Here is a 20472-nt window from a genome sequence, read left to right as displayed (position 1 = left end):
GGGGTGAAGCATTAGACCCTTGACGCAATAAGGGGCATTTTCTCTATTTTTCCACAATGTTTGTTACATGAAGAGTGAGCAAACCTTTTTTTTACACTCAGGGGTTAAATGGGACGAAAGGAACTGCTCAAGGGCTTAGCTCTCATGCAGGCAGAGGAGGAAAATAAACTAGAGTCTCCAAGTGGAGTATATAAAAGAAGAGCAAATTGACATAGATAAGAGCTCAGTCAATGAATGCTCAGAGCACTCAGCTTCGTGCAAGACGTCATGCAGCTCTGAAGAAATGATCTTAGCACTGAAATTCAGCCTTGGGCAGAAGAACAGACAGGGCTTGTACGTCACGTTTATCCCACTTATCCTGTGTGATTTCAATCGTGCACAAGACATGTGCCAAATCTCTCTAAGAGATGGAAATTTCTCATTATAATTTCCAGCAAGGCATGAACAGGGAGGGTTTAGGTGTGAGTAGTAAGGAAGGTGTGGTGGAGGCCTCATTCCTCACAGGGGCACGGCTGAATGTTATATTCTGTTTACTTTTATTTTTACGTGCTTCTCAACAGTCCCTTGGTGCTTTTCCTATGCCAGTCAGTAAAAAACCATCTCTGTAGGTAACATTGCAGCTGTAATTTCTGAAAGGACAGAGCTACAAGCAGTCTCCTGTGATACAGATGTTCCTTTTGCCAGCTGAACTTAAAGAGTTAGATAAACATTGCAACTGGAATTATTTCCAAATATGTTTTGATTTACATATTTCAACCAAATGGTTTGTCTAGCTAAATAATGACATTTTGTTATTTATTTTTTTACTGGGTTTTGTTTCAAGGGCTCTCTTTGAGGGTCAGACTAGATCAAGGATCCCTTCCAACCCAAATCATTCTATAATAACATTGACTCCCATGAAGGGAAAGAAATGAGTGATTGTGGTCCTCCTCCCGGCACAGACCGAGGAGCTAGGACAGAGCTACACTAATCTGTACCCAGTTCCTGTTACAGTGCCACCCGTCCCACTACTGCAACTGGAGAAGTGTTGCACCAGAAACAACAGTGTGACATTGGCCTGGAGGATGCCACCTTTGAGCCACAACCCAGTGGAGGGTTATATCCTGGAACTTGACGATGGAGATGGTGGCCAATTTCGAGTGAGAATTTAATTCAGCATTTATTTGTATTTCTTTGTATATAAGTTTCCTCAGGAAATAGATTCATGTCTGAGAGGAGGGTGAGAGGAGCCAGGGAAGGCACGATTTATCAAAGCATCCCTGCTTCCGTCAAATAGATGTAGAAAGCCTTGGTTGTGGTTTCTGCTCATTAGAAGAAGTCCCGGCTGTGATAGGAAGCTTGGTTGAAACTTTTCCTGGGTACTGGCAAAGAGGCCTTGTGGATTTGAAAGATAGAATTTCAAGTCACTGCCATATCTACTGTATGCCCCTCCTGGAGAACGACCCTACAGAAAATCCCAGCCTGTAAGATCTGAAAGTGGCTCACGCCACATAGCAAAGATTTTTTTGAAGTCCTTCCTCTTGCCTGTCCATAGTGGCCTCTTCTGACAGATGAGATTCTTGGTCTGGAAGTGCAACTCAGTTTTTCCTATTTTTCTGAGTTAAATTGGCTTCCTGTGTAAAAAATATAGGTTTGCTAATATTTTTTCTGGAAGGGAGACAAGGCTGGGGGAAGTGTTCCTCAGGTATGCTGCAGAGGCACTGGTAAGTGTGGGAGGACACCCCAAGTGCTATTCTCCCAGAACTCCAGTGTGATTCCATAACTGCTCGCTTATGCCTGAGGGTGCTGAATACTTCCAGTCTCCCATCCTCTCCCTCTACATCCCAAAAAACAAACCACAGAAATAATTCAAACAGCTTTCTGCCAGCCATGTCCTGCTGGAAGCAGTGGTCTGCAGTGCTGTGGCTTGCTGCTGCTGTTCATGCTTCTGTTACTTCAAGACCATGCTAAACCAATGCCATCCCTAGAGGCTAGTGCCTTGAAATCATTACTGCAGAGCAGATCTGCTCTCTTCGCAAATGGGAAATCATGCCAAAACATGGGATGTGATTTGTCCAGGAGCTGTAAACTGACTTCCCACTGGAACCCTGATGGTTACTAGAGGTGAAAGTGGCCTGAAACTGGCCTGCCTGACCTCCCTCAGTTGCCTTCCTGTGCCAGACTGCTACATCCACAGCCAGCAGAGACACCTCATTTGGATGCTCCTCATTAGAAAATACAGCAGTGTTGGTACTGCATTTTGAGAAGTACGCAGTGTTTCTGGAATTTCTTGATTCCTTGGTCCAAGAACCATTTGGCATGTGTTTGAAGAGGCTGGTCTCTTCCACTGGAGATGTGAAAAGGTTCCTTTGTTCAAGAGCTGCTGACACAGTCAGTAGGTAAGAGTGGCATAATGAATGAGGTGTTAGGGGTGATGTGTGGCACATTCCAGCTTCACAGATAAAACATTTCTAGTATTATTCACATCTAAATAAATAGTTGTGAAATAATTTCAGCCTGCTGCCTAAACACAATTGTTTCCTTTTCTCTCATATTCTATTACTTTGTTCGATTTTCCAATAAATGTGAGGTTTCTAGGCTACTTACAGTTCATCACAAACTATCATCTGGCTGATCCTGTTCATTATTTTGCCTAGCATTTCCTCCTCCTGCAATATTTCACATTACACCAGTGCTTGCTCTTTAACAAATCCTTGTAGACTCTTACTGCATCTCTGCTGTCTAATTGCTGTTTCATCAGATGATGCATGTGGTCCTAACCTTTAGGAGGCTGGCTTCTTCTGGCCCTGTCTAAGCAGGTTTCAGAATCATATATTAATGCAGGCATGAGGAAGCCTTTCCAACAGAATGAAACTGTACTTCCTTTTTTTTTTTTAAATTCCTCCTTTCCCTGTTTTTATAGTCCTATATAAATATAAAGAAGGGTGATGGTGATTAAGGTTCTGGGACTACTCTCCAAAACAGCTTTGGTGTAAATGTTTTGGAGTAAAAGTTATGGGAAAATAGGATTAAAAATATATATATATCTTTATGTTCCCTTTAGGTGCTGTACCTTCTCAGCTTTACCTTCACCTTAGTGTCTCCACTGCTGACCTTACCTCTTGTCTTCACTTCTGTAGCTGTTCGTGTTATAACAGCATGCACTCTACATTCTCTGAAGCCATCATAAGCTATTTACTTGTGATTTATGTTTACAAATCTTAATGTGATTATGAGGCAGAAAGGAACAGTTGTGTTTTTTGTTTTGTTTTGTTTTTGTGTGTGTGTGTGTGTTTAGGAAGTATATGTTGGCAAGGAGACTCTCTGCACTATCGATGGCCTTCATTTCAACAGCACCTATAATGCAAGAGTCAAAGCTTTTAACTCATCCGGAGTTGGTCCATACAGCAAGACTGTTATTTTACAGACATCAGATGGTGAGTTTGATGTTGAATCCAACCTGCATGCGAATGACTGATGTTGTCAAGTGTCAGTGCCAATACCACAAACAGCTGTGGGTGTATTCTGATGTATTCTGATGGCTTCTGTGGTGCACTTGGGCTGCACTGAGCCTGCCATTTCTGGGGGAATAACCTAGACCTAAATCCAGTAATGATAATAGTCAAGTAGCCCGTTTCTTTAAACCTTAGGGAATTTTCCATTGTAGGTAACTCTTCAGGTTTCAAATAAGTGCAATTTTACTTTTGGGGTCTAATTAAGTTTTTTATTTGTTTTAGCATATGGAGGCCGTTAGGCACTGGATATTTGTATGCCACTCCGCCTCCACTTCTCCATGAATTTTTGGAATTTATTTTTTTCCTCACTTACTGCTTCAATTTCACAGCAAGGTTTGATAAGACAGAGATGGGAATTCATGCTTGTTCCTCTATAATTATAGTTGACATCCATGCGGGCATTACAGAAGTTCATCTTCAGTAATGATACCGTAATGAATTGGGAAGTACGTGCTGTCCTTACATGCACTTTTATGCTGTTACCAAAATAGGCCAGTATAAAACTTTTATACTTTAAGTGCTTTTTCTGGTTGGATTTCTTTTTCCCCCCTTTGATAAACTGATGAAATTTGTCCTAACCACTGTGGACACACTGGTCCTCCTTTTCCATTAGAGGCAATCCTGAACAATTCACATCTGCAAATGGCTTTGTTTCTTCAATGACTTTCTTCTTACTGTGTGAGAACACAAAGTCACTCTCCTTAAAAACCTACACTCTGATATGCAGGCACAGATGACATAAGACACATGAGTAATTTACACTTCATAGCACCTTCAAGATGAATGGACTGAAAGGCAACTTTCAGTTACTACTGGACTATGCAGATTGCATGAAGCATTCTTTCCTTTCTCTCTCATTCACCAAAGGGCAGTCTGAGCTGGGTCACAGTGCACAGCAATCTTGTGTAACTGCCTTTTTTAACAAGGAAGAACTCCTTGTTATTCGAGAGTGCCATGGGATCTTTAGGAAGTCTCAGTCTCGTTTTCCTAGTGGAAATAAAGTGGCTGATGGGTAGTGGCAGCCCATTCTGCTGTAATCTTGCCTCTCCTTTTCCCTCACACAGTGGCATGGTTCACTTTCGACCCCTCCTCAGCTCACAGGGACATTGTGCTGTCGAACGACAACCAGACCGCCACCTGCAGCAGTTACGATGACCGCGTTGTCCTTGGCACGGCCGCCTTCTCCAAGGGCGTGCATTACTGGGAACTGCACGTGGACCGGTATGACAACCATCCTGATCCAGCCTTTGGCATTGCCAGGATTAATGTTGTCAAGGACATGATGCTAGGCAAGGATGACAAGGCGTGGGCTATGTACGTTGACAACAACCGCAGCTGGTTCATGCACTGCAATTCTCACACCAACCGGTAAGCACTGTCTGCATGTTTCTCTCCTTACTGATTGCTTTTGTTGCTTGTCATCAGAAGAAGGGATCTCAGTAAGCTGTAGTTCATTTCCTTGCCAAATAGAGTTATTTTATTCCTAACAGAAGTCTGCATCACTTGTTCTTACAAATCACCAGTGATGGCAATGGCATCTTCTCCCCTAGCAATCTGTATCTGTGTATGTTATCCTCTCTTAGCAGGTTTTTCCTGAGATCTGGCCTGAATCTCCCTTGCTTTGTTTAAGCCCATAGTCGCATGTCTCACCCTCAGTGTCAGTAGATAGGAGTGCCATGCAGTCATAGATGCAGGATTTATTTCACTGCTGGAAGAACACAGGCAGAAATGCAATCCATTCTCTTCTTTAGGAAGACCTTTGGCTACAGGGTCATTAAGCAAACTCACTGGTGATTGCTTGGCCAAAATGTAGGTGTTTGTGAGTCCTGAAAGCTGACTAAGTGCTGTGCTGTAGGCCACAACTGAGTGTGATGTGGACACTAGGGCTGTGAAGGCGAAGTGTCTGCCTCCCTCGACTGAGTCATTGTGTTCAAAACCTTTGGAAGATGTCTCATCCATGACAACCAATACTAACAAAGGAGGATTTGGGGATACCCCCAAACCATAGTTACCAAACCCCATTTTCTCTCCTGACTAAAAGAGAGGATCTGCATGCTCCATACAGCAGAATGGTGGGGATAGATCTAGATGAAGCTGGCTCCAGGGCTGAATCCCTCAGGGACATTGCACATTAGCATGGATTTAGTGTTGTGCTGACATGGAGGCATGGCTCTTAGAACTTGCAGTAGCTAACTCTGCGAAGTGCTGATTGTTTTCCTTGATGGGATGCTGCCCCATGTAGAGGAGATACAATCAGCTTCACATGAGGGCCCCTGGGGTACCACCAGTGCAAGAATGCACTGCTCACTCTGTGCCCAGAGGGAGGGTCAGGCCCTAGTTGAAGTTTACCTGTGTATTACAGGGACTGAGGCCCTTGAGAAGATCTCAGCTAAAGGCTGAGATTCAGGATCCTAAATCCCGTGTGTATTTTGGGAACAGTGTTTTTGTGTACCTACTTTACCATGATGGGAGATGGATGTACAAAGTGACTGACCGGGGATATACAGCAGGTCTTTGGCAGACTGGGAATCAGTTTTGGTTTAGTTTTCCAATGACTGTCTCTGCAAGTTTTCCATACTCATGAGCTCAGACATTGTTTCTGTTATATCACATAATTAAAAGGGAAGTCTGCAGTGTTTTTTAAAATGCTCAAATGCTTGTGTTATCTTCTTAGAGAGAGAAGTTCATGCCAGTATTCATGGCATCCTAAAGCTGCTTGTAATGTCTCCTGTTGAATAGTCACTCATACTCTAAAACATACTTGTATTTTAAGTGAGTAAGAGAGTAATTTCTGTTTGAAGTAGTTTGGTTTCTGTTTGAAGAAGTTGGAAGAACCTTGTAGCTGGACCCAAAGCTATCTGAAGTAAAGGTGAATATTTTCATTGGCCCCAAAGGCCTTAGATAATGTCCTAAGTAAATATGGAAACCATGTCCTGAGCAAACATAGAGTAAAATAACATCAGAATAACGAATGTGTCCAAAGCTTCTCTGTTCCTTTAATATCTTGATTTGATTTGATTTAGGGTGGAAGTAATGTTAAGCTGTGTTAATTTTAATGCTCTATGAAACAGCTTATGCTTTCTGGAAAAAAGCTGGCAAACACTGTGTGTGCTGCTGTCCCAGAAACCTATTTTTTTGATTTGGTCACAGATGTGCTCCTTCCCACAAGCAACACATGAGCCAAGCAAAAGCTTTCCTTCTGAGAAGCACAAACAGTGGAAATACTTTGAATTTCCAATCATCCTGCTTAAACAGGAGAGCAGAGTACTTTCTGTTGACAACAGCTTCCATGTTTTTACTGGGGAAAGCCCAAAGATTTTGCAGGCATATCCAAGGAATGGGCAGACCAATGAAATATTCTTTCAAGTGAAATACACTGACAAAGGGCATGTAGTCTCATGGAATCACATGCGCTTCAATGAAATTAGGTCTAAGCATTATATTTTTAACTGTGGCAGTCAAGTAGGTCAGTTTTTTAACTCGTTAGCTGTGGTAGTCTTGTGAAAACAGTTGTTGCTGCCTTGACATTTTCCCACTGGAGACAAGGGCATGAGAACACACTGTCACAGTTCAAAGAAAATTTCTTGCCAACTTCTAGCCTCTTAGATGCTCCTGTATTGGAGACTTTATCTTAGTAATCATATCATCCTTTCAAATCTGCTCAAAGTTAAATTAGAGTGATAAATTAATGAATGGCTTCAGGGATAAACTGAGGTGGAGCTTGAAAGACCTAGGCATGGGGCCTGCCAGGTTTAGAGCATTTTCCTGTTCTTTTCACTCACAATATGCACCATGAGACCTGTCTACATCCTTACAAACTGACAGGCTGGGCCTGTCTTCAGCAGTGCTAGAAAAAAAGGCATGAACAGATGAATCTAATGCTATCAAAACCAGAGAGACCTTTGAAAACAGGTTGAGCAAACACCAGTTTAGAAGACAGCTCAGGGACATAGCCCTATGGGGCACCTTTAAGCCTTGTTGTTCCTGGAAGTAACCAGCTCACACCAGAGACCTCTGCCCATTGCTCAGAGGCACTCATGGCAGTACTTGTTCCTCATAATGTTTCCAAAAGCAGGAGTACCCTGTGCTGTAGGCAATAGTCCAGCCACTGCATTGCTGCATGAAGAAAGTGATTGAAATCACACTGGAATGTTTTATATTTTATGCTGGAAGACATGGAAAGTCAAAATCTAGAGCTAATCTTTAAGCTCCCTGCATGAAGAGAGTCTTCTTACTAATCGTGGAGGTCTCAAGACCAAGTTCTCATCAAACGAAAATGTTACAATTGACTGAAAAAGACTGTTCTTGACAGTAGATGCAGCAAAGTTCCTGCAAAGCTCACTGTATAAATGCTGCTAGTGCAGAGTTAAACTAATTCTTCAGCATATTAAACAGTTCTTATATATTAAGATCGATTTTTCAGTGATAGTGAAACTTACTGCTCTTCTTAATTCCCCAAACCATTTCAGTCCAGCTTTGCAAACTGCCCAAAATGCTGCTGAAACCATCCTGGGAAGGTGAGACTCCACTGCAGCAGTCAGTTGCACTTTTCAGGGCAGCCAAATTGGTGTATCCGTACTCAGACCTTCCAGCCTTCCACACAGTGTCAGAGTCAGCACTGAGCCTTGTGCACAGAGATGAATGTTTGTCAGACTGTGTGAAAAGCTGTGTGAGAACTGGGATTTACTTGGAATAACGAAAGAGTGGCACGTGTCTTCAAAAATGGATCATCATTGAAGAAGCACTGCAGCAGGTGGCTGTGCTTTCCCTTTACACAGCCTGCAGGCTGTCAGGAGCCTATAGCACAATGACCATTATCAATTTAAAAAGGCATTGCAGAAAGGACTCAGCTTGGAGGTGCTGACACAGGCTGGGCCGTGTGCCCTGCCAGCAGCAGCTCCTCTCCAGCACAGCATTCCCTGTGGACTGCAGAGAAGTCACTCAATGTCACTGTGTAGCACACGGCTAATTAGCCCACTAGAAGCAAATTAGTTTATTATATTGGAAAGAGCATCGTCATCTCAAAAAGGCAAAGCTGTTTCCCCAAGAGAATTGATGCCATTTAGAAAGATGTCATAAAATCTGGTTTAAAACACTGCATGATATAAAACGTGGTGCACTACAGTCAGAGCTGTTCCCCACTGGAGAAAAAAATAATGTAACGCACTTGTAGGTAGTTCTGAGTTGTGCTGCTGCCACCTCCCACAGAGCCATTATGAATTTTATGGTTGAGTGCATTCAATACGAACATCCTAGATACTAAGATCCTGAGGATGGGTAAATGTCCTAACTTTTGTTGGAAAATAGTATGTTTACAGTTGTGGAGAGGAGCACAAAAACAAGCATATTAATGTTTATAGTACCAGGAATAAATTTAAGGGAGCTCAGAACTGCATAGTTATACATCTTACATATCTGAAAACTTAACTGGTGATTCTCAACTGTTTTGTTATTGTGTGAAGAGCTTTAAATGGAGATGTCAGCACACTACTGCCTTCACTATCATGGATAAAGCTCCTGTTACCTTTAAAGGAAATATCATGTGCCACATTTAGTTTGAAGGAAACCCGTTTATGACACCTAGTGGACACGATGAAAATGTCTTACCCTGCACCATGTTTCTAGTTGTATTTAAATTTTTTATATATATATGCCAACTCTTACAATAAATCTTTTGTTAAAACTGCATTTATCTTGTGAATTTCATGTGCCCAGGGCAGCTTGTGATAGAAAAGACAGTCACTTCCTTTCCTGATGCAAATGATTTGAAATCTGATTTAGCCTGAACAAATTGTGTCAGGCTGTAAATCCATCGCATAGCCCCTGTGACATTAGTGAAGCAGTGGTGCCTGTGGCCAATCTGCACATGTAGCAGATTTCTTGCTCAACGCTCTTTAAAGCACTATTGGATTTGACTAACCCCCGAATCAAAGTGCGTTAGTGTCAAATCGTTCATGCATGTAATGGCTGGGTCTGCCCTGGCAAGCTCTGACACCATGGTAGCTCTCAGCAGCTGCTCCTGACACAGCCAATTAGCACCAATGTTAATAGTTGTGCCCCAGCTTTTGAAGGAGCTTGGTCATGGATCTGTGCTTGTCCCTAATCTGCCCTACCTTCCCCTCCTCCCCAAAACCAGTGCCTATGGACCTATGTGGGCTCCCCAGACCCTGGAAAATCAGGTCCCCTTAGAGACTGCCAAGATAAGCTTCTAGCTGCCAGCAGGTAGAGTGATTCAAATGAGTGCCAAGGACACAAGCGTTCTGCTTTTACATTTTCTGCTGTGCAACAGTATTCTACAGCAGGGGCACTCTCAGGAGCTCTGCCTCCAGAAGTCCTGCCTTGCACACTGAGCAATGGACTGATCTACTCACCTGCCCATTTCTTGTCAGCCTAGGGGATTTGGACACCATTATCATCTCTTAGCTTACAGCTGGAGGAGAGATGGACCTCATTTCTCTTTATGACACCCCTTTTAAGCTCTGATGAACATCTCTTTTGGGTAAAGGTGTGGCATGGTCACAGTCAAAGTGCAGTGTGGATAAGCATTGTGCTGTGCTGCTCCATTCTTCCCTTGTTTTTTGAGACTGCATGTCTTAGAGAGAACAGGAGTGGTGCAGCACTCTGTCTACATTAAACCTCTTTGTGTGCATTTGTACTTCAGGACAGAAGGAGGAGTTTCCAAAGGTGCCACTGTTGGTGTCCTCCTGGATCTAAATAAGCACAGCCTGACTTTCTACATAAATGGGCAGCAACAAGGGCCTCCAGCTTTTGAAAACATAGAGGGTGTCTTCATGCCTGCACTAAGCCTCAACCGAAACGTTCAGGTAAGTCTTCTATAGTTCAATGCAACCTAATCTGTTCAGGTAAAGGGGGCTATGTGCCCCTGGCCATTTCTGCTGTGACTGATAGCATCATAGGCAGGTAGTCAGTGTGGATAGTGTTGACTCTTTCCTTGTCAGACATCCAGGCTACTAATGCTTTCTTGAAAACTGATTTCAGCCTTCTGTCTTGCCTCACAGATGCAAAGGGTAGTGTTATAAAAACAAGTCAACATGCCTGCATGCCTTCATCATTCTGCTGCAATGCTCCACTTAGAAAGCAGCAGTGCTAAGGCTTCCTCTGCCAGTTTGACAAAAACAACACAAGGATGTGAATTCCTCTTAGATCTTACGTTGAGAGATAATTAGCATTGGCAACAGACAGAAATCCAGCAGCATAGCAGTTAGTTGAGCAAAGTCAGCATAGGTCAGGGGATTAGTCCAGCAGAGAAGGCTCAGTCAGCACATCACTGGTGAAGTTCAGAGACTGCTCTGTTCTCAAGAGGATCTCCTCTTGGAGAAACACTTCAAATATTATGCTTTTTTAACTTCAAAACCACGTCATATGGCTGAAACAGGAGGTAATGCAACAAGAGGTGTAGCATTGAGGGATATGGTTAGTGGGTATGGAGGGGGTGGGCTGACAGTTGGAGTGGATGATCTTAATGGTCTTTTCCAACATTTATTATTCTATGGAGAGCCAGAGCCTTTACCTGTGGAAAGAGCCAGAAGCCTGAGGACGGTGGCATCTAAATCTTTCAGGAAAGTTTCATAGCTTTATTGTATTTGATGCACAAAAGTAGAAGACACAGGCACTTCCCTGCTATTTTCAATAATGGTTTTCAATTGCAGCTTGCCTTTAATACCTACATCTTGTAAGCAGCTGGCAAAAGTTCTTTCTACGACCAAAATAAAGCAAGGCATGGCCAACAAGGTGTGAGGGGGAAGTTATGAATTTGACTTGCTGTTGAATGGTGCTCTGAAATGTCTGTGTGGGTACTCTGAACTTGTAGAAATACTGTCATGTTGTAGAAGGAACTGTGCTCTGCCCTGCCAGAACAAGGAAGAAAGGATTTTTTATATATTCAGTACATTGTTTCAACAGTGTCATTGTTTTCCTGAACTACTCTAGAGTCCCTCACACAAAAACTCTGACCACCTTGGGCTTGGGAGTACTGTTGGAGTTCTAGAAATAGTGGCTTACTTTAGGAAGAACTGTTGGCACTTGGCTTCTAAGCCCCAAGGTGCTCAGCACAGAGGGGTTCCTGGTAATTTTAGGGGCTCAATATCATCCCATAAATATAGTTAACTACTTAATCTTGGATCAGAAGCTCCACAGCCCCACTCTTGTCATTTGCTTACTCTGGGCCTTCACAAATGCTTTCTGCTGGAGATGTTCCAGTTTTGATAGTCGGTGTTATTTCTTTTTCATGTAGGTGACACTGCACACAGGACTGGAGGTTCCCCAATGTGTAAAGCAGCCAAAGTTGCCCAGCAACTAATGACACTCCTGCCTGACCCTGTGCTGGATTCTGTAAGCTGTCTCAGTGTGATTTGGCACATTTCAGTAAGTCAGTAAAAAAGCACTCTCTTCCCTAATGTGGAATGTTCTACACCATTGCTCACTGAGCACTCTGCTGGTTACAACTAGCCCACTCCATCTTTAGTTTAACAAGCCATAGCAAGCATACCCACAGAACTGGCACTGGATTACAGATGGGTACCTGAACATATCTGCACTGCACTCATGTGCTCACACACGCATACACATGTATATATTTATAAGGTGAGAAGTTAAATGAGTTTATTTTCTCTCTTGTGGCTGGGATTTGTGCTCAAAAGATATCGTGCATGCTGGAAAACACAGGCAAGACTAGGACTGGGGAACAATGGCTGTTGGAACAATTTACCAGTTGGTGAACGAGATTCCTTTGCCACCTGCAGTCCTTAATTGAAGACAGCATGTGTTCTGGCAGCTGAAGTGGAAGCTGTGTGCTCAGTTAAAGAATTCACAGGCAAGATTCTGTTATCTGTTACATCCAGGGGCTCAAATAACACTTAACTATTCCTTCTGGCTCCAAATCGCCATAAGCTCTGCACTACATTCCCCTCAAGTTCAGTGGCAGAACTTGCACTTATCTTCAACAAGAACAGGAACAGTTTCCAGATGCTGTTGTGTAATAGTTGTGCTTATTTGAGCTTACAGCATGGTATGTGCAGAATTCAGATATGAAAAGTGGAGAGGAAAATATTTCTGATACATTTTCATGTATCTTACTTAACTGTGACTGTGTGGACTACTTATAGAGAAAATCCATTGATGATTATCAGCACATCACTTGAAAAATGAAGCAAGGGGAATCTTTTTTAATTTAACTAATAAGAGTTTTATTTAAATATGATACATGCAAAGTATCCCACATAGAGAAATACTGCTTTCCAGCCTTGATCCCAGTAAGTCCTACACAGCTGTAGTTCCAATGTAGCTTTGAGATCAAAAGCCTTAATTTTCTATTAGATTAGGATCATGTAACTAATGTCTTGGTCTCCATGAAGCATTTAAACAGGAGAGATTTATGAGATTAATGCTAAATCAATTTTTAAGAATTTTTCTGGAATGGGACATAAATCCTTTCAAGACTTGGATGTATCTTGCATCTCCCATGAAAGCAAGAGACCATGTCAGGTGCTGTCCATGACAACATGAATCTGACCACCACGGAAGTTCCCAGCACAGAACAGAGCTCTCACCTGCACGCTGGTGTCCAAAAACACATTGATTTGTGTGTGTTTCTTTTCTTCTGGAACAAGTTAACATATGTGACTGTGTGTATAGAGGTGATGCATAAGAACAAGATGCAGCAGACTGTGTGTGTCCATGACATTCTGGGCTTTGTTATTTCAATCCTACGTAAGCGTGGTGATATCAAACATGAAAAGCACCAACTCTTACATCCTACTGATGTACTAAACCCTCTGTTTAATGCTTCTTGTACAGATTTTCCTACCCAAGCATACATATACGCACATGCATATTGTTCTCAGCCAAGCAGGTATGAAGCCTGAAAAAGTGTGTTCTAATACCAATGCAGCTTACTGCCTCACGTTATGCTATGGCCACAGGATCGTCAGCTCAGGCCTCTCTCAGAGCAGCCAGCTGCAGGTGTGTATTCAGTCTCAGACACATGGCTCAGGTGGCACAGAGGGCTGCACTGAGACACAGCAGCCAGCACCTCACTGGCAGCATCTTCTTTGCAGCCACTGCAGAGAGGGAAAGGCAACCCATCCTGCAGTAGTTACAGGCAATTTCACAGGTGAATCACAGCCTGTCACCAGTGCCCATACCTGGCTGATATCTCATGGCCACCTCTCCTGCAGAACAGCTGTGCACCTCTAGTAATGTCAAGACTGAAATAGGAAACAAAACCAACAGCAGGAAAATACAACCTTAACTGTTAAGTGGGAAAGCAACTGTACAACTATACTTTCTTCACTCTGACATGGATTGTATAAGTAAAGTTTTAGACATAACTGTGCTACACTCATCTTCATTTCTTAAAGAATAGCAAAAACCAACTGAGTTTTAATTTTCAGTTTCATTTAATGCCATGTGAACTCATTCACGAGTTTCTAATTTAGTGGGTCTGCTTTAACCTACCTCAGCTCAAATCCTCCTGGACCCCAGACTTCTTCCTGAGTGTGCTCATTGCAAACCTGTCTTCAGTGAACACAAGAGCTGTAATCACAGCATTGGCTTCAAGTATTGCCAGTCCGAGCAGTGTGTGGGAATACTGTACATAGGCTGCACATAGATTTTTATATTGGGAAACATCCTGTGATAATTTCAATAGACACTCCACTTTCACTTTTCTTATTAAAAACAACCAGGTGTTGTTTGCTTTCGGACTGAACCTCTGTCTTTACTACCAAATTCTGTGAAAGAAATTCAAATGAATTTAGGTCTTTCCACTCTTCACCCACCACCAGGCATTTAAAATTAATTCAGAATGGGTTTTAGAAGTGTTTGCAGTACTTGGTTTTGGTTATCATAGATGCTTTGGTATCGGTTCCTAGTGTTGCACCTTGGGGAGAACGCAGCGAGTGATACAGGTTACTGTGTTTTAATGCAAACAAGGACAGTAGGTGGGGACATACTTCAGATCTGTAGAGAAGCATAGAGAAGCTCATTTATTATTCTAACACCTGTACAGATACGTGTGAGGTACAGAATAAGTAACTGCCATTATAGTCTCTTTGTAACCTAGTGGAGATGCAAATAAAAGGAATAGAGTTAAAAGTAGGTATCCTGCATTAGCAACACCAGGTCTGAATCTAAACAAAATTGACTATATGTTGGTTGTGTACACATTCAAGGACTTGGATTTGGCATGATCCATAGCAATAAGCCAAGTAACCCCATAGAGCACAGTCTCATGACTTCAGCTGGATCAATTTTAGTAGTAGTGCAACAGAGTAAATGCTTCAGTAGTTAGAATTCTGCTAGAAAACTCATTACTCTATGTGTACTTACGCAGAGCATCCAGGTGGCAGCAGAACTTTACATAAACCACTCTAAACATAGACCAGAGCAGAACTTTCCTTTTGCAGAATAGCATTGGGTGGGGAGAAATGTGGCACTTACTTTCACCTCTCTGCTCAGGCTGGAGATAGCTTGTTTCTCTGCAAGTTAACTCTCCCATTTGGTTATAAGCCCAGCTGTCTGCATGTTCTTCATCTACAGCATCACTTTTGCCAGCTTTTGTTTCCTCCAAATCTCTTCTTTGGAAGGGAGCCAGCCTTTAGTAGTACGTTCCTTGCAGAAATTGTGTTACTAACTATTCAGACTGCTTCCCAGGCACCTAGGTAAGCACAGAGATGACTTTCATGGGACGCATCTGCCCCTGGAGCACAGGCTGATCCTTGTAAACAGGAGAACAGAGCCTTCTGAGCTGGGATGAATCTTGCCCCACATGGCAGAGTCCATGTGAGGCACCTGTAAACCTAATGTTTAAAAAAGTCTTGTTCTACTAAGCACAATGAAGCTTGACTTCTGCATATGTCAGTTTGGAGCATCTGCATCTGTCTAAGTAAGTACAGTAAGCAAACTTTCTATCCTGCAGGACAATGAGGGATGCTTAGTTTTCATCTATCCATGTGAACCCAAATATCATCCTTTGTGAACCCTTGTCCCAGCTCTTTCCTCTGCAAATTTCCCTGTTGAGTTCAGTGGGACCAAGTAGAAGAACTGTACCATCAGGGGTATTGTCAGACTCCCAGGGCATGCAGTGCTATACCATTGCCTACACTTGTGTTTCCCTCATCAACACAAATAAACTACCACAAAGATATTTTTACAGAGAAGTAATGTCAATTTGGGCACAGGCCTAGGTGACACTCCCTTACTCCTGAGGTTGGAAGGTGTGCACTGTAAAACAAATGTATAGTAGGAAATTGATGTATCTTTAATTTGGAAAGCAATTTGGCTTCTAAAACAAAGAAGACAGGGAGACAGCTCAGTCATGTCTCATACTTGCTACATAGTTGAGACACAATGAAATACATTGGACTAAAATGAAAAAAAAAAAAAAGCACAAGGTTACATATATGACAACTTAAGAGGAAAAGTATCAAACGTGATTTATTATATGCATAATGTTCCATTGTGTTGTAAATAAAGCCATTAAAGTGTATTGCTGTAGTTTGTTCTTGGCTGGTGGTAGAGTTCTGTCATAGTGCTGTAGAAGTCTGTTATCTAATTTTTCTTTTCTTCAAAGTGTAATTAGTAAAGATGGCAGAGAGCACCCAGTCCTCTACTTTCCTAGTTGTTCTAGAGCAAAAAGAAATGTGATATGCAGTTTTTGTTCTCCTTTCTTACATGATAATATTTATAAAAGAGGTAAGAATGAGAAGGTCAAGGCTAAGCTGCCACTACCACCACATGAAAAAACACTGTCTGTGATTGCCAATGAGGTGGTGCATTCTGGACCATAAATAAGACAACCTGTCCCTGTTAGAAGGGATGAAGAGCACAGCAACCTGCTAACAGCCATCGAGTACATCTTCTGTTCACAAAGGGAATGACAAGGAAATAGAGTTGTTAAACCTAATCTCAGGCTTTACCAGCTTTGTAGCATTCTGCTTGAATAGCATAGGAAACAATTAACCTTTGAACCAGGCAAAATAATACGAAAACCCAAGTATCTTGGCTAGCTCAGCTTTGCAAAGGAGATTACAGTTACAAGTCCACCAACAGGTTATTGCAACAAATGCATCACAAATGCAAACGGCACTTGTCACCAACAATTACCAAACAAAGATCATCTTAGTAACTTTTCATTTTTGAGGTTTTTTTTTCTTTTTTTCTTTTTTTTTTCCTCCTTTTTCTTTGAAGCGAGCTGCTTGTAGTTTTTACTGACAACATTTCTGGTGATTATCTTGTAGTACTGAATACTGCGCACATGCAGGTGGCTGGAGTGGCAGCTTGAAGCACAAACCCATCATGGTTAAGAAGCACTCAGTCTTCTTATGTGCAGAAGCCCATATGCAAGCCACACAAACTAAATGTGTGGGGCTTCTGCAGCTTTGCACAATACAGGAGACAGATGTGCACTGACTGCAATAGGTACTCAGCACCACGTTCCCCTTCTGCCAAGCAACCTTCCTTTTGTTCTGTTTGTTATTGGAAGCAAATACAAGCAGAATATCACTTTTTTCCCCCAATTGGAAGATTTCTATTATTTTTCCTTAAATCAGTAGATATAAATATTTATGGATCCGGATTGCATCCTTTCATCATGATTGCTGATACCACCTCCCTTAAATGTTGTCAATAAAAACACTGACCTTTCTAGGTAGCATGGTGAGAAGATATTATGTGATGAATATTAAAATAAATGCATGAGGTAAAACTGCTGTTATTTCTGATTGTTATATGAAGCATGAATAACACTGATTTAAATGTTGGCAACCAAAAAACGTGCAAAGGAGTAAGATAACGGTGTTCACTTCTGGTTAAGTGAAAGACGAGAAGTTGTTTCTGTTTTCTTTTAACCATGACGTTCTTTTCTTCAGCATCATCTCCCACAGCTTATATGAATTTGGAACTGGTGAAATATACATCTCTTCTGTATGTGTCTGTCACCAGATCGAGAGGAAAATATAAACTTTTTATAATTTTGTATCTGTAGCAAAGTTTGTATTTTTTGAATTGGAAACAAACTGCTTTTTGTCTTTTGGTCTGACTAAAACTTTGTGTATTATTATTATTACTCTTTTGGAAAAACCTGACGTATGAGTTTATGCCATTTTACAATTTCTAAATAAATTCTTAAAACATTGCCAACAAATCCAACATCAGTACCCTGTTCGTTATTACTGAGTAAGCTGTCTTGTGTGGATGGGGCACTCGTGCAGGACACGTGCCAAACTGCTGATACCTACTTCATTACCACAGCCAAGAGCAATTCAGAGAAAGCCAGTCTCTCACTCAGATAAACCATCCATGTCTCACCTTTACACATATGCTAGATTCAAACACCTCTCTCTCAGCACCGCTCTATTAGCTCTGACTCGCGTGTTCCTTAGGGTCATGAGGTAAGAATACAAGACAGAAAAGGTAAAACTTCATAACAGTTTAAAATTACATGTACTGTTGATGCTGCAAACCATCACCAAGCAGGTGCCTCGAGAGGGACTGAGCACACCTCCAAAAAAAGCGCATTTAGGCTAAGCAACCCAATGAATGCCTGTTAATAAAGAAGAAAGCACAGTAACACACTGGGAGCAGTGCTAGGGAAAGAACAGAGGCCCATCCAAACCAAACAATTGGCAGTAAGCAAAGATAAGCATACAAAAACATCATCCATCATGGTGATAGGGTGTTTTTAAGCAAGAGACAACTTGGCATCAGCTCCTTCACTGCACAGACTTCTATTGGGAGGAGAAAATAAATAAATAAATAAATAAAATCAATGGCTTCAGCATATGGGGAAACAGTAATAAAGCTTAGCACAGTTAGAGGCATGAGAAAACACAGAAAGAGGCATGAGAAAGCACAGATAAGAAACATTTAAAGATATCTCCTTTTCTCCCTCATTCTGCTACTTGACTGCAGACAGGACGCAAAAATGAATGGTCCCTGCTTCCCCTTACCTATAATGAATCAGTTATTCTGTCAATACTGGTTTCATGCATCAGCATATGTCTCCAAAACAACTGTTTGCTGGTTGAACACACACTTTCACACTCTGTTAATTAATAACACATTCTAGTTCAGAGAAACAGTAAGTGCATAAATGTTTCTCAACGGTTGTTAGCCACATTGCAGTCATAATTTTTGTTAATGTGTCCAGTTACAAAACTGGGCTAAAGCTATCATATTTTACTGAGAACAAGATCCTGCAAGTATGTAGTATGGCTAACTGAAATCACCTCAATGATTTGATGTTAAAAAGACACAACACCACATAACAAAAAAGCATACATACCAACATTACAGGTGTGAGAAACTGTAGATTCTTGAATAAGCTTTTAATTTTTCCAAGTTTTTTGTTTCACTGTCAAATTAGCATTCCAATTTTCTTCTTTTTATTTTAAGAACTGAATTTCATTCAACTCCAACTCTTTTTCTGGTCTTTTAAAACTTGACACCAGGACTGCAAAATTCAGACGCCTCCTTTAGACCAAGTTTCACTCCCAGAAACATTTTGGCAGTTGTGGAGGTGGGAAAAGAACTTAACCCTTTAAATTACCTAGGCTGAGTGAGGATGAACTCCCACAGCACATAATACCCAAATCCAGATGAACAGAATTTCATGTAGAAGAGAGCATTAAAAACAAACAAACACCAAACTCAAGGATCAACCAGGAATTAAAAGATACAGGTTATTCCATAACATCCAAAGCTCATCTATTGCCTCAGCAAGTTTTGATGCTCTCTACACAATTGGGCTTGGTGATTACACCGTCACATGCAATCATGATTTGACATTTCTTAAGTCTGCATATTCAGTAACTAGTTAGGATTGTTAATTCCAGCACGAATTTGCAACCAATGCTGATTAAGCAATTACAAAGTGTGATAACAGCGTTTAGCAATCCAGCTTAGAGCCATGTGGGAAGAGCATGCAGAAACACTCCCTTCCTCTTTTTACCTCACTGTTTTCCTCTGGGCTCCCTCCCTTTGAGTCCTCAAACTGTATTGGCACAGTGCTTCTCCAAGACTTGAAAGTAAGGTGAAAGGTACAGGGGAAAGATCGTGTGAGAAAGTATTCCATCCTGTGCTGTAGTTCCCCCACACCAAGATAATTTCTTATCCTGGGAAGGGAGCAGCTTCTGGTGTTGCTGTTCTCATTGCTAGCTGCAAGCTGGCTCAGACTTCACTGTTCACTGAGGTTAGAGATCAGCTTATTCAGGTTCCCACGAGGCAGCTAGGAAGCATGTTTTCCAAATCCTCATAGGTAAGCTGAATTTCACTTGTACATTTAAAGAAGCATCTCCAATAATGGCTATTTTCTTTCTCATGTATATTTGCTTCACTGCCACAACTGCTCAATAACCTTAAATATAAAAAAACCAAAGCATGAACTTCTTTCCTTTGTTTTTACCAGTAGGTTAACTGTTAAATGACAAACAAGTTAACCATGAACAATGTGTAGCTACTGGATGTCTGTACCTCATCTGGCATTCAGCTCAGGTCTTGAACGTTGCCTGTTTTTGCATACTGTCTTACATCATGATCACCCCCACAATAACCATCTGAAACTACTTATTTGGTGTTCTCTGTAGACATACAAGTTCAGCCTCTAACTCTTACCGTCAGAAGAATCTCATTTTTCATTCTTGAGAAGATAATTCTGAAATCTTAAAAGGCTTTGCTGGGCATGAAAACTGTTTTGTAGTTCCACTCTCCACTAACAACTCAGATAAACACAAAAAAGATGTATGCCTGATATAGAACACCTACTTCAGGTTAAGAGAAAATAAGGTACAGCTTTTGCCATATTTCTTCAAGATGAAAGCAAAGAGCTATACATTTTAATATATAATTCACTAGGTGGATTAATTTTTCACTTAGCACCAATAAGTTAATTCTAGAAAGTAAAGCACTTTCTTTAGCACATATAAAAACAACCCATGTAACCTTCTTAATTATCAAAAAG

The 20472-nt window shown here is 41.5% G+C and overlaps 1 protein-coding gene across 12 annotated transcripts in view; it reads left to right on the top strand.

Annotated features, from left to right (window-relative positions):
- Window positions 1-11944, top strand: part of TRIM67 (tripartite motif containing 67) — a 31678-nt gene extending 19734 nt beyond the window's left edge. For 3 of the 12 annotated variants that reach the window (XM_048938155.1, XM_048938153.1, XM_048938152.1), the window contains 5 exons: window positions 994-1139; window positions 3278-3416; window positions 4559-4862; window positions 10156-10318; window positions 11749-11944. In XM_048938155.1, the coding sequence (XP_048794112.1) occupies window positions 994-1139; window positions 3278-3416; window positions 4559-4862; window positions 10156-10318; window positions 11749-11814 (818 nt within the window). In that variant the 3' untranslated portion in view covers window positions 11815-11944. Of the gene's footprint in view, window positions 1-981; window positions 1140-3277; window positions 3442-4471; window positions 4510-4558; window positions 4863-10155; window positions 10319-11748 lie in introns of all 12 variants that reach the window. The other 9 variants (XM_048938158.1, XM_048938156.1, XM_048938157.1 and 6 more) reach the window with 8 other exon arrangements.
- The last annotated feature ends 8528 nt before the right edge of the window (window positions 11945-20472 follow it).

The sequence above is a fragment of the Lagopus muta genome, chromosome 2 (genome assembly GCF_023343835.1).
Source record: "Lagopus muta isolate bLagMut1 chromosome 2, bLagMut1 primary, whole genome shotgun sequence".
Classification (NCBI taxonomy): domain Eukaryota; kingdom Metazoa; phylum Chordata; class Aves; order Galliformes; family Phasianidae; genus Lagopus; species Lagopus muta.
This window is presented reverse-complemented; position numbering and strand designations above follow the sequence as displayed.